The 14,425-nt window shown below is 37.9% G+C and overlaps 1 protein-coding gene across 5 annotated transcripts in view; it reads right to left on the bottom strand.

Annotated features, from left to right (window-relative positions):
• The window catches only part of ZNF451 (zinc finger protein 451), a 36,230-nt gene that overhangs the window by 14,105 nt on the left and 7,700 nt on the right, over nt 1–14,425 (bottom strand). For all 5 annotated transcript variants that reach the window (XM_031504424.3, XM_021551281.4, XM_085574708.1 and 2 more), the window contains exons 4-12: nt 13,854–13,979; nt 12,471–12,582; nt 11,764–11,914; nt 10,278–10,404; nt 8,743–8,896; nt 6,689–6,836; nt 4,514–6,162; nt 3,369–3,503; nt 258–388 (exon numbers count right to left, since the gene is read on the bottom strand). In XM_031504424.3, coding sequence (XP_031360284.1) covers nt 258–388; nt 3,369–3,503; nt 4,514–6,162; nt 6,689–6,836; nt 8,743–8,896; nt 10,278–10,404; nt 11,764–11,914; nt 12,471–12,582; nt 13,854–13,979 — 2,733 coding nt within the window. The remainder of the gene's footprint in view (nt 1–257; nt 389–3,368; nt 3,504–4,513; nt 6,163–6,688; nt 6,837–8,742; nt 8,897–10,277; nt 10,405–11,763; nt 11,915–12,470; nt 12,583–13,853; nt 13,980–14,425) is intronic.

Below are 14,425 nucleotides of genomic sequence, written 5' to 3'. Positions count from 1 at the left end.
TTTACTCCTCAGTCCCTAACCAGCTCCCTTCCCCTCCACAACAGACTATCGTCCTATTCGGGCTAATTTTTAAGAGTCACTTCTTGACCACCGGCTCCACTCAACCCAGGTTTATCATTCTTTATAGGGGACACAGAAGTTTCATGGAGAGAATATAAAAAGGTCATCTGCAATTAGTACTTAACATCAATAGCAGATACTATCTGCCACCCTTCTCTGGGTACAGGACACAAGAAGGCAAGTGTGCCCTAACTTACATGAACACAGAGAGCAAAGTCTGCTGCTTCTCTTCTGGTACTGCAACGTGGATGAAGAAAGAAACATCCAATCCTCTTAAGATAATTGTAAATTTTGCAATGCACTGGAGGCTTCCAGTTGCTGTATCCTCCTATACAGTGAAGAGGAATAATATTAATAATAATAAAAACCAAACATAAAAACCAAACAAATATGGGCAGAAATGCCTCTATGAATTAAGAACGCAAGAAGGCAAAAAGCAAATATAAAATTATCTTTAAAGACAAAACTTATTCTGACCAATGTGAAAGCTAAGAAAAACACATAACCCAAATCCCCCCAGCTTTCTTGTTTTTGAGACAGAAGGCAAAAAAAAGGAGCTAGCCTGATGCATATTTTGTACAATTTTTTTTTCCTCAAATCCTGAAAATCTTATATTCTAGATAACATGTGCTTTTAGATACAAGGATGTGTTTTTTGAAGCACAGTTATGGTTTAATGTGCAGAATCAGAAGAATTCTGAAACAGTACAAGTAACAGAAATGCTTCTCTTAGAGAAACCTGTACTACAGGAGTTGCACAGTCAACATGCACTATAACTGCCTGACACATCCCATGTCAGAACTCATTAAAAAGAGGATCCAAATTCTGGATCAACAGCTGAGAGAAATGATAGAGTTCTGAAAAACCCATGGATGAACTCAAGGATAAGCAAAATGAGGCTACAACTGGGACAAAAGTACAGCAACTTTTAAAATATAAGCATGTAGTTACAGGCTGAGAAAATAGGTAAATAATAAAGATGAGCTGAGTACAGAGAAAACCAGTACCAGACTGGAGCAAGGGAAAGGAAAGAAGCAGGAAGTCTCTCAAAAAGAGAGGAAACACCAGAGGAGTTTGCACCATAAAAATACATATGGCACCATAAAAAGGCAAACAAATGGAAGAACAATTTGATCAGAGTGACTACAAATTGTTTAACATTCCAATGGTCAACAAATAATGGGTCTGCAAGAGGAAGGAAAAAAATGTTGCTTTATCTGCTAGATGATAAGAGTAGCTGGAAGATTTTGAAAGAAAGGGATTTTGAACAGAAAATGAAAGCAGTCATTGATGGTACGTCATGTAAGGTCATGGAAAACCAATGTTCAAGTAACCAGGCTGCAGAGATGGCTTATGCCAACCTCTCCACCTGCAGTCTGACAAAGAAAAGCACTCCTCAGTAGATATCTCCTGTTTCGCCCCTGCCTTTTCAGCCTAAGATGATGATATCAAAAATGATCGCAAAGATATATTAAGAGTCTATACAGAAATGATTTAGTAGAACTTGTACATAAGAAAAAATGCTATTTGCAAGTTGCTCTTTCAGCCCTCAGTCCATTTGGGAAACTCTTGTAATCACCACCCCTTTTTTTGGCTGCATAAATGTACAACATAAGCATTTTTGTCCAGGGAGCTGAAAACAATGACAGACCTGTATTTATTTTGTTTGTTAGCCCACAAATGGATGAAAGACAACTTAGTATCTGAAGACAGAAACCATACAGAGTCCAGACAATACAATGGAAGAACATGAAGCAGAGCTATGGCTATACCAGAAACAGGAATAATAGATAAAATGCAGATATATAGCATAAAAAATAACAATTAAAATTCAGAAATGTTGATTGGGAAATGCAGAAAAAATGTTGCTATATTTTCACAGCTTAAACAAACAAGAACAGCATGCCTCAAGTAACTATACAAATCATTATTATGAGAGGGTACCTACAACAATAGATCCAGATGTGCCTGAGAGCCTTAGTGTTCCCAGGCTCAAAACAAATATATTTGACACTAAAACTGGTAAATTCTTCTTTAATATGAATATGGCCCATTTTATTCACAAGTAACTCTCTAGCATGTTTTTTTAAGTTCAGGTGCTTCAAGGGCCATTCCCATGAGGCAGCCTGCATGCAGCAAACCCATTAGGAAATAAGGAATTGAGTGGTGCTGATATGGGCTGTGCTGTGCCATCAGGCACCTGGTGTTTGGAACATCTCTGGGCACAAAACTCCTAACAAGCAGATACCAGATTACAGGTTCAGGAACACAGATGACTGAATCTCTACTGCTTTACATTAACAGCTACACTTGCTCTGCCTTCATCAGCTAACTGGAAAATCTGTTTCTAAGAGGAAAAAAAAAAGTGACCCAGGCATCAGCAGGCTTTTCTGAAATACCAGAGCAGCATGAAAACTGTCAGCTTTCAGAATAGCCCTGGTTATCTTTTATGGGAAGAGATAATAAAAAACACTTAGCAAGGAAGTGCAGTACAATAGTGTTTACCAAGTGTAAAACATACCTGACCTACAAATCTGGTAAGATGATGCCTGTGTTTCAGGCCATTAATATTTTGAAACTATCCTGTATCTATGTTTTACTGAATAAATCAATGTACCACACAGACAAAATAATTGTAAAGGTAGATACAGAGCAAACCTGTAGAAAAAGCATGAGGTGGACAAGCAGTCAGATAAGCAAAAGCATCAAGTTATTAAAGGAATGCTACTGGCAGACTTTGCAAAATGGTATGATCTTTAAGGTCCCTTTCAACCCAAACCATTCTATCATTCTATGAAACCCATGACAATGTGAGTTCCATCAATCATTGGCATCTTTAAGATGGGACATACACCAAATGTTGTACAGGATGACCAGGACCACTCTCTACAGAACAAGCCAGAGACAGAACAAAATTACAAGTCTAAGAGTGCAAAATCATGACTTCTGGAACTAAAAATCCAAAGCAAAATAAAAAGTCCCAGCCTTATGAGAAAGACTTAGGAGTTAGTATAATCTCTGAGTATTATGGCTGTTCTGATAACTATGAAAGTATGATACAGCTTAAGTAAGTTCATAAGGGAAGACAGACTCCTAAACAGCTCTGCAATTCTGGAACTATTCTACAATGACTAGTAAGAGCAGTGGAGGTTTATATGGAGTTTGAAAAGTTCAAGAAGCAACTTTAGAAGCCTAGTGCCTACTTGCTCCTGCTCTTCATTCTCTCAGATTCAAGGAATCTCTCTCTGCTCAAGTACATGTGTAGACTTGTTCATCTTATCTTTTAATTTACGTCAAACATTTTTTACCTTGAAAACCCCAGATAAAGGTCCCTTGGTTCAGGTTAGCAGGCAGGTGTGCGAAAAGGCTTCCCCAGTTGTCCAGATCCATCAACACAATGTGAGTCATAGTACTTAGATAGTCAAGATCAGGAAGTTCACCATCTTCAATGGGATAAAAAGGACACATTTAAAATTCCTGTGACTTTCTGGTCAACCTACTTGCTTTTGAAAATTCTTGTAGTCACATATGTAAGGAAAAGTCACAAAAAGAAAAGCTAGAAAACATTATTCTATTTGGTGACTGCATAGATTTTTAAAATCAACTGAATTAGCACTTAATATTTCACAAATTAAGAGAGAAAAGTGGAATCTGGTTTTATGTTGGTATAGACCTGGATAGTTTTGTGGTAAGCACAGAGAGCTGTCATCCTTCACCAAGACATTTTAATAACTCATTTAATATCCAGCTGTGTAGCCCTGACTATGGCAAGTCTGTGACATTCAATTACTTGCATGCATAAAAGCACATAAAATGTTTAGATATGCACTTTCTGCTGTACTTCTAATAAATTTCAACCTCTTAATCAAAACATTATGACACCACTAGTAACCAAGAAACACTTCCCGTTTCTGAACACAAGAAAACAATACATACTGGGAATATAAATTTTCAGCTGATAACTGCTTTTTGGCAGGCTAAGAAAGTTGAGATGATGGTGATATAACAGCATTGCCCACACAGAAAGCACTATCAAGGTTTATAAATATTTATATATATCAAAAATTCAAGTTTCTTTTGAATGTGTATGATAGATCACTTTTACACTTCTAGGCATTGGATCCTTCATTGGGGTATCCTTGATGGTCCTCTTCTTTTTAACACCAAATTATGCTCCTAACTAATTTGAAAATCAAATGTTTGGGTCTCAGGATTCTCACATCTGCCTTTTTGCTTGTTTTTGTTTCTCTAAGACTTCATACAAATGGCATATAACAATAAATCATGGAGTCTGAGTTTTAGAAATACAAGTACTGAGAATTCAGTATACTAAATTCTGAGCTCACTTATAGACTGGATATAACCAAATGGTATGTGACATGTACTGACAATAAAACAGAGTGTGTTAAGGACAGCAATACTTTTCTAATATTGAAAGAAATTTTCTACATACTTTCACTAAGTTGTTCAGACTGTTCTAAGTCCTCATTTTTAATTTTCTTTCCCTCTATTGGGCCCTGCAGAGAAGACTGTGGTCTGTCCTGAGTTTTGGATGGAGATGCTTTAAATTGTTGCCTATGAGGTTCTCTGACCACACACGCCCCACTTGCTGAAAAGTTGAATACTTTGTCCTCTGATTCTGATGCAAGACTTGACAGATCAGGTTTCTGCAAGAAGCAGTGTTTCATGTGATAGTGCTGATGCGCGCTTTGAAGATCGTCAAAGTTTTTGCTGCACGCAGCACATCTAACAACATACATCTCTCCCTTAGATTTGACTGACGTGTGACTCTTGAGATGACTGTTCATATCAGCAATATTCTGTGCTGTTGCAGAACACAAGCAGCATCGAAACCATAAGTTTCCTTTCTGCAGCATGGCTTTCTGACAATTCTCATGATCGTTCCTCCTGTTTATTTTGGAGACGTAAGTTGTCCGGCAACCACAGGTTAAGCGGTCTCCTTGTTCCACTGGGAGGAAGTCCTCATCTTTTTTTATTGATGGTTCCATCTGCTCAGGCACAAATGTATAGTCCATGCTATGAAGCGCCTTGTAATGGGTTAGAAATTCTTCCTCTGTGTTGAAGAAGAGATTACCACAAAGGCCACAGAAATATTTAGTCTGCATCTCCTGATTATGATGCTCTTGGAAGTGCCGCTGTAGTGTTCCTACTTTCCGAAAATGATTTCTACATATGCCACATGAGTACCTGTGAAATGCATGGCTTTCTAAGGACATGCAATGTTGCTGAACACTCTCTTCAGACTCAAACATCTCCTCACAAATGCGGCACTGCCATTTTCCCACAACAGGACCACTTCCAGGGGACAGTTCCACAGGGCCAGAAATGCAGTCTTTATCTCCACCTGCAGAAATGCTCACTGCATCAGAAGCAGATGGCATAGGTTCATCTTCTACAGCTTCTTGCTCATAGTAGTAACTATGTCCACCATGAAATTCAGTTATGTGTCCCATAATATTCTCTTCTCTAAGATCTACAGAGCATGCTCTGCACCAGAGAAGAAAATTAGTCAAGTGTGCTCCTCCATGGAATCGACTCATATGCAGACGGATAATGCTTGAATTTTCAGCCAGCTTTCCACACACAGCACACTTGTGACAGATCCTATTTGCTGATAAAATGTGCTTTTCTACTGACTCTTCTGTAAAAAACTTTTGGAGGCATTCACAAAACCATGCTTTTACTTTGCAAGCACTACCTTGACTTTGGTTTGCAACTTTATCTTCATTTTTATCTTTTAAATTACTCTTCCGTTTTGAAGGACTGGACCCCATTTCACTGGAGGACTCATCTGGACTCAAATGTCTTTTAAGCAGTGGTCTTGACCGTTCCACAATGTAGCCCAAATGAGACTGATTTTTGTGTTTTCCATTGACATGGCAGAACATCAAGATTGACTCCTCCAGTGTAGTAAAAACTCTAATGTTATGTTGAGTGGTTTGTTTGTGTTGGGTCATCTGATTCTTATCAGCAAACAGTTCATCACAGTTCTCACAGTAACCTTTCATTTTAAATATCTCTGCAACCTGGGAGATGCTTTTCTTTGACAGTGCCATGGGCCCAGAATTATGACAACGTGTTCTAGAATGGATAAAAAACATTAAGAGGTTATATCACCACATTTGTAAACTTTCAGATGTACTCAATATATTATCAAGTAGCTACAGCAGTAATTGCATGGAAACAGTGTGCTCTGTGTCCTTTAACCCACCTACAAGCTTGACAACAAAACCATGCAATGTATATTTAATATCTGAAATTTGAAGAGAATTAGGTGCTAATTTCCAAAGCTAGCATGTAGATTGATGCTTATGTTTTTGACTGTACATTTTCAAAATCAAATGCTGCCAACTTAGAAACAGTGGACCAGCGAACAGCTTTTGTTGTTCTGTTACAGAAAATACAAAATATTGATCATTGACATTGATCATCTTTCTGCAGTGTGGGGTAAAGTTAAGGGGGCAGGCTTTTGATTGTTTATTCAGGAAGTCTACATTCAGATGGTCCTAGCTGCCCTGAAATCCACTAGTACCACTGAAAACATGTCTGCATACCTCTCATTGATCTATGGATGTTCACATTATAAAGACAACTGCCTTTCACAAACCTGAAATGAGCTGTTAATTCCATATGTGAGCGCAGTATCTTGAAGCAGGACATACACTTCACTTGGAAGGAGACCTCTTTGCACAGAGATATCAAGAGGTTCTTTGCGAAGGATGGAAAAGGTAGTGGATGGCCAGACTTCAATGCATCTGTAAAACAGAAAGGCAGAAAGTGCAACCACACGTTAGGGTTTCCTAATAGAATTTCAGCTCTCTGATGACATAAGTAATTGCTACTTGTCTGTCACAGGGTTTACAATGCAAGTTAACAAATGTCAGCTGAGCAACAGTAATTGTGTAGTACTGGAAGCTGTAACTAAATCCTAAATTTTTTAAACTTCTGTAACTATCTTATACCTGAATCTGTTTGCATGTTGCTTTTTCATACTTGGTGACTTGATTTTACTTCCCTTTTTCTCCTTGTACAATGCCAGGTCCATGTCTCTCTTAGGAAGGTTCATACCTTCTTCTCCTCCACCCATTACCAGCGGTCTACTTTGACTAGATAAAATTTTGTTTTAAGCCATAGAGTATTTTTTTCTGAAAGAGCACGCAATTTATTTAACAAGTTCCCACATACCCTGACTGACCATGTCTTTCTCTCTTTCCCATCCTTAATGTTAATTCTTAAATTTTTAGATGCAGGACTTTCTGTATTTCTGCATACATATTCCACTCCCAGTACCAGCAGAGTAAGAAAATGCTACTGGAAAGATAATGGAAAATTGTTTATGGGTTATATATTGCTCATGTTCTGCACCTTAGCAGGCAAATTTTCTTTGATTTTTCTGTTTTAGTAAGATGTGATGATCAGTATTATGCCTTTCAGCTAACTTTACTGGCAGATCTCAGGCCATGCTGATAATTATTAATCATGAAGCCTAACTAATGCAAAGTAAAACATGGACCACTCAGTTTTTTTTTGTTCTGAGGTAAGCACTCTCCATCTCTAAAGAAGAAAACATTAACTTGTGCTTTTAATCTTTTCAAGGCAAGAGCTCACCAGTAACCTTTTTTTAAAACCTATGACCTGAATTTCTTAAAAGCATCTGCAGTCACCAAATTCAGAATTAATAACCTATTTGAGAATAAAAGTACATTAGAATGACAATGCATAAGGGAAAGAATAACCATGCAGCTGACTGTCACTTCGCTACATGAAGGCATCAGTACTGACTCCAACTGCAGGGGATTCCTTCAAAGCCTGCCTTTTCTATACATTTCCTGCAGCCACTCTATGGGATGGCAGAAGTGAAGATACACTTATGAAAATGAGAAATAACTATAAGAATCCTTTTGGCCATGTAGGCTTGTCCAGAGAGTTACAATGTCTAAAATACGGCCACTTAGTAGTTTAGCTAACAGTGAAGTAAATGCTTTAATGCCTATTGCTTATGTCAAAAATAAAATCAGTACAGCTGTGTTGGGCATTAACCCTCTTTGTAACACCATAATCAGACAGATCTTTCCTTATTAAGCATGGTTTAGGATGTTACCAGCTCACAACATAACCAGTATTTCAGCCTTCAGAAGCCATGTAGTTTGTTCAAGCCATCAGACCAGCAGCAATGTTCCAGCTAAGCACTCTAAATTTGCAATTATATGGAGAAGACCATTCTAACAAGTATTTGCCATCAGAAATGCCAAGGACACTGACAGGAAAAATAGCCTCCAAGCACACTACAAACAGAGTAAGGGGAAGGAACTCAACAGCTACTCTGACTGGAATTGAAAAGAAATTTATGTTTTGCTCTGAGTCTCTTTCAACATGCTAAATGTAAAGTTATTCAGGAAAGTAGTTGCATGGAGGATGAGAAGCTTATATGAGAGACTCAACAACGTCTCATTACAGGAAGTGTGATAGAAGAATCATTTCTACACAAAAATATGAATTTCAAGGCATCACATTTAAGATCCCAAAAGAAAAATAAAAATCATTAATAACAAACTTTAAAACCTTAAGTTTTTTTACTCAGCAGAAAAGTATAAGTCACTTCCTATCTTAAGGCTGAATTATCAGAAAAAATTAAAAGCAGTACACTTAGTAACAACGTACCACTCAGTTCAGAAACCTGGAGGAAGTGTTTCTTTTGCGACATATGCTGCCAACACTCATCTCTTTTGGTGAAAAGGAGGAAGCACTTTGGGCATGCAAAACACTGAATATGCTGTGGAGGAATACCTTTTTTATGCCCATCATTTTCATTTAGCTGGAAGAGAAAATTATCTATTTAGGAAAAAAATTAAGTCAAGAAACCAGGCCCAGTTCTCATGTCCTCCCACTCCTCTCTCATTTCTGTGGTAATATTTTCACTTTTAGGTTTTAAGCTACCACATCTGTATTTACCTACAGCCTACCCATCTGCATTTCAGCTTGCAAGACACAAGGAACTGGCCAAAGTACCACTGTCAAACCAAGCTACTCATCCACCCTTACTACACCGCCAATTTCTCCATCCCCTTCTTGCACCACTGGGAGCAAGTACCTTCCCAGGGACTATGGGCTCCAGCAATTCTTACTATTTCCTTTACCCAGGCTCTCAGAAAAAGCTCCCTCTGTCAATAAAACAGCTGTTTTACCTCTTGTCAGCTCTCCTCTAATCTTGCTAACCTCTAACTCCCCAAAATGCTGCTCTTCAGAGTAGCCCAAAAGGTCTGTCTTCTGTAGAAGTCAACTCCTTCCACCTGCTTTGCCTTCGACATCAGCCTCAGACAGGGCAAAAATCCTTTAGTTCTGCTTCTAATATTTTTGCTTGCTTCTTTCTGTATCACTCCAAGAATCTTCATTATACACTTAGAGCTTTGATTAGGATTATTTCCCCATGCTTTACACATCAAAGTAATCCCATCTTCTCACTATCTGCAGGAGACACTCACTGCCTTTCCCCCACCTTGGCTGCTACTCCTGATAATGTCCCTGAACACATGAGAAGCACACAACTTTGTAGCAATGGAGAAAGTGCAGTGACACACTACAGTGCAGTCTTTCAACTGCACTGATAATTAGTCAGGTATGACTAATTATCAAGTTATTACTACAAGCAAAATTTAGCCTGACTTTTAGAAAGTCTAACACTTTCCCAGATTTAATGCAGCTTCTGAAGACATGGCGAGAATATTTGTTGTCAAAACATCCAATTTTGAAAATGCTATCCACTATCCAATTCTACATCAGACTGCTTAAATAAAACCCCCCATCTTTTGGCAGCTTCTCTTCGCTGTCAAGTTATTTCACCCTGACTTCCTACCTTTACCTTTCACAGTTTTGGAAATGCAAAAAAAAAGGAACATCTATCAACACAACACCAATAGATAGACAAGAGTTCAATACAGAACTATGGTCCTCTTGAAAGAATACCAAAAAGTACAACCTAATGGTCGCATCTAAAGGGAATACTGTCAGGCTACACTAGGTGTTTGAAACACAGCAGAATCAGAGAAAACAGTCTTAAAGAGTAAAAGAGAGAAGAGAGAAAGAGGGCTAAAGAAAAAAACAAAACAAAAAATCCCACGAAAAATCAATGCATAATTTTAAGTCTTAAACCCTCTACTACATTTTGTCAGGAGAGTTATTTATCCTTATGCTCTTGCCTTAGATAAAAGATGATCACTGTACTGCTGAGAGGTTGAAAATCTTTCACAGCATATCACACAGGCAAAAGCACTATGTGGGGGTCCATGTAATGTGACTGTTGGGTCACAAGGAGAATGATCAAACCTGGAGAAGAAGAAATAATTAGCAAACTAGTCCCCTCTAAATAGTCAAACAGCTTATTTTTTAATGTCCATTGAAGCTATCAGACCCCCTATCTAACCAATCTAAACTATAAACTAAGCTAAAAATCACCTATCTAACCAATCTAAACTATTAAAATTCCTTACTTCTCCTATCATGAAATGCATCAGTTGAAGTGTCCTGTACAGAGATGATTCTCCCTGCAGCTTACATGTTAAAACAGCCACTCTGGAGAGGAATCATACTGCTTTTAAGAGAGCTAACAAAGCCTTAATTTCCTACATAGACATTTTAATAATTTATTTATTTTTATCTTCCGTTGGGATAGAGTTCATTTTTTGTAGCAGCTTGCATGTTTGCTGTGTTTTGGATTTATGAACAACAGTGTTAATGGCACAGGGAATTTTTAGTTATTGCTGAGCAGTGCTTGCAGAGTGTCAAGGTCTATATTTTTCAGATTGTCCCACCAGGAAGATGTTGGGAGACACAGCTGAGACAACTGACCTCAAACAGCCAAATGGACATCCCACAGCATAAGACATGCTCAGCAAAGAAAGTTGGGTGGAGGAGGAAGGAGATAGTTGGCAAGATAAATGCCACCACTCCAAGTAACTATCACACGTGATACAGCCTCTGCCTGTCAATTCCTTAATTTGCTTCGCATGTGTGTGCAGTTTTTGCTTTACTGATTAAATGGTTTTTACCTCAGCCCAGAGTTTTCTCACCTTTACCCTACATCCCACCAGGGTGAGTGAGTGAGCAGCTGTGTGGGGCTCAGCTGCCTATGGGGGTTAACCCATGACACTCTCCTCAACATCTCACCATCCTGCCTACGGACACCTTCAGTATAAAAAGGCAGTATCTGCTGGAACTGAACACAGACACACTGAGTACTGACTAGCAAGATCAGCTACGAACACACAGCCTGTAGCTTTTGTTCCTCTTTACCTGCGTTAGGGGCTTTTCTTTTTATCTTACCATCAATGTGTGTAAGTTGGCCATTTGGTTTATTTCAAGTTTGGATGAAGATACAAATAATCTGGAGTACCGAAATCTGACTTCTCAAAAAAACTCAGATATTAAAAAATTCTCAACAAGAGGAAGACATCAGTTCTGAATGAAAAAAACAAACCACACACACCAAGTAAAAAACTAAACCAAATCATCCAAAAAAAACCCCATGAAGCTAGTCTATACAAATTGTAACATATTAACTGGCTCTCAAAATGAAGCTTTGTCAGTACAGGCAGTTTGAGGCAGACTTGATGCTGATGTCCTACGTTAGAGCACATGCTTTCATTATTATTCCTTGCACTGAATTCTTGCAATGTATCTCCTTACCTTTGAAGGTGACCTAGAAGAAGATGTACATTATCAAACTGTCTGTTGCAATGCATCACAGGACAACATTTGGGACTGCTGTTGACTTGAGTCTGACCTGTCCTTTTAAAAACAGCCCTTCTTCCACCGTTAACAGAGCCTGGTTTCAGACCTGCGTTCCAAAACAAAGTACTTAACCAGAAGCTCAATTAGAGGCTTAAGAAAACAAGCCCTAAAACATTCCAGAATCAAACTGTAGTGATTCTTAAAAGCAAACTAACAATCTACTCACTATCCCTCAATCCTACTACAGTAAGTCTGCTCTTTCACTGTCTCTTCAATTCCCAGTAGTGCAACTTTTCAAAGAGTTTGACACCCTTCCTCCAGATCCTCCAGACAGTATTTTAAATTCATTAAACATTGTGAAGTTACACTTACTTACACTTTCCTAAGCAGCAGCTCAACAGTAATATTTTTTCTTCCTAGCAATTTGGCTTATAAAAAATTTAGACTTTGTATCTTGACTTTTCTAAGTAGCAAAGCTTTACAAGTATAGCCTTCTTGGAAATAAACATTTAGAAACTTTCAAACCATATGCTCTAGCAAAATTAATATTGTAGGACTTGGTTATGCACAAGGCACCTGCAAGCTCAATAAAACTTTCACACGTTCTACTCTGTAATGCAGGACTTAGAAACCATCACTCAAACTTAGCTTTCTACTCTTACCTGGCATTTTTAACCACTGGTCCACACATAACCTTGCAGCTTCTGTATCACTGTGTCCCCGAATAAATTCTAGTTCTTGCAACCCGTGAGCATATTGGTAATCAACTTTCTCCTAAGGGAAAAAACATACCAGACAGTGTTGTGATCAAATTGAAAGAATAAAAGAAAAAGAGAAAAAAGTATGTATCTCAAAATTTACATATGGGTTCCTAAAAAACACATCCATAAAAACCTAAGTGAGGGGAAAAATATTCTTACAACTCAACTTTTATTTAACGCAATAAAGATGGAATGTAATAGAAAAAAAAAGAAAATAAAACTTTGAAGACTAAACTTAAGTCTGCAGATTCCATTACCTGATGAAGAATGAAGAGCCAAGCAGAAGGAAAATATTCATATTTAACAAAAGGATCTTTTAGCCTTCATTCTCAAGCTGCTTTAAAAGCTACACAGTTATCTCTGACTAGACTTTACAGTTGAAGAACTGTATATGAAGACACAGATTGCCAAATTCAAAGTGGAAGAGACAGAAGGGGGATGTAGGCCTCCAGACTTCAAGGCTACCTTGGACTCTATCTATCTAGCCTTTTACTCTCTTGTACTACAGCTGCATAGTTTACCACAGACTGCAACAAGCTGTAACTGTAGTAGAATTATGTTATTTTAAAAGCCTTTAACAATGTTGAGAAAATTGGGCTGGGAAGTCAGCACATTTTGCCAACTCTGGATTTACATTTATCCCTGTTCTATTCCATCAAGTTGTTGTAACTCTATTCCTTCAAGATGTCCAGCTCCCACTGAGAGCAGTCCTACTGACTGGATCTCCCAGTCTATAATAAAAGTAAAAAGTATATTCTTTTCAAACGGCTGCAAAGTGCAACTAACAGGATTCAACTTTAAAATTATGCCTTAAACACTGAAAATTTTTTACCATTATGAAATACTACCTGATACAGATTTAATGCAGCAAAGTGTTTCCCAAAAATCTCAGACAAAAGCAGATAAATAGCAAGGCTTGCTGCATGGTGGTTTGTGATAACTGTTATTTTTCAATTAATTGCAATATTAGAATATCAGAATAATAGATACTAAGATTCATTTGCTATATCTACAAACAAGAGAAGAAGTTTTTGCCATTGGTTTTCTTTCATTTAATTTTCCCCCTTAGAAACTGCAATAAGACTAGAAAATTGATCAGTTAAAAGCCACTGAAAAGACAAAGTCCATGTAGTGCTTCACACGAGGCACCAGGAGTAGAAGTCTAGTTGCTACTTCCAGGTATGCCTCACCAATTTTTTTATTTAATTAGTAGTGAAAACAAAGATATTTGTGACTACAAGGCCTTTATTATGCAATTCTTCCAAAATAAAACACATCCAATACCTTAAAGGCTTTGTTTTTCTCTTCTTTTTGCTGTTTCTCTACTTCAACATGGCGTGCCAGACGATCCAGGGTTGATGCAACTCGTTCCTTCTGATAGTCAACATGATCCTTACGCTTAGTATTTCTCTGAAATTGGAAGGTTAAAGTCTTATTTGGTGATTGTTATGTAACAGACACTAAAACAGTGAAAAGTGGTGCCCAAGCATCATGACATAATTCAGTAAATATACTCTTAACCTAAGTTCCATGAGCTATCTTGTACCTTTCTCTTATTTTTTACCAGCATCTGTAGCTTCTGTTAAAAAAACAAAAACAACCCTCCCCTCCACATAGTCAAGGCAATTCAACATAAACATTAGCCTCACCATGCAGTAGGGGAACATGCATGATTGTGCTGTGTCCTAAAAGTCTCCAAACAAATGAAAACTTAAGTTCTTCCAAGTAAACAAAATCCCTCCTGACTTCAAAGCCAACATGCAGCCCATCTAAAAAATCTGAAAACGGTTACAATTCTTGCCTAATGCTGCCCACTGTCTTCAAAAAGGCAGATAATGAGCTTTTTCTAGCCTTAG

The sequence above is a fragment of the Lonchura striata genome, chromosome 3, assembly GCF_050655825.1.
Source record: "Lonchura striata isolate lonStrDom1 chromosome 3, ASM5065582v1, whole genome shotgun sequence".
In the NCBI taxonomy this organism is placed as follows: Eukaryota; Metazoa; Chordata; class Aves; order Passeriformes; family Estrildidae; genus Lonchura; species Lonchura striata.
Note: the sequence above shows the minus strand (reverse complement) of the source record. Positions and strands in the feature narration are given on the sequence as shown.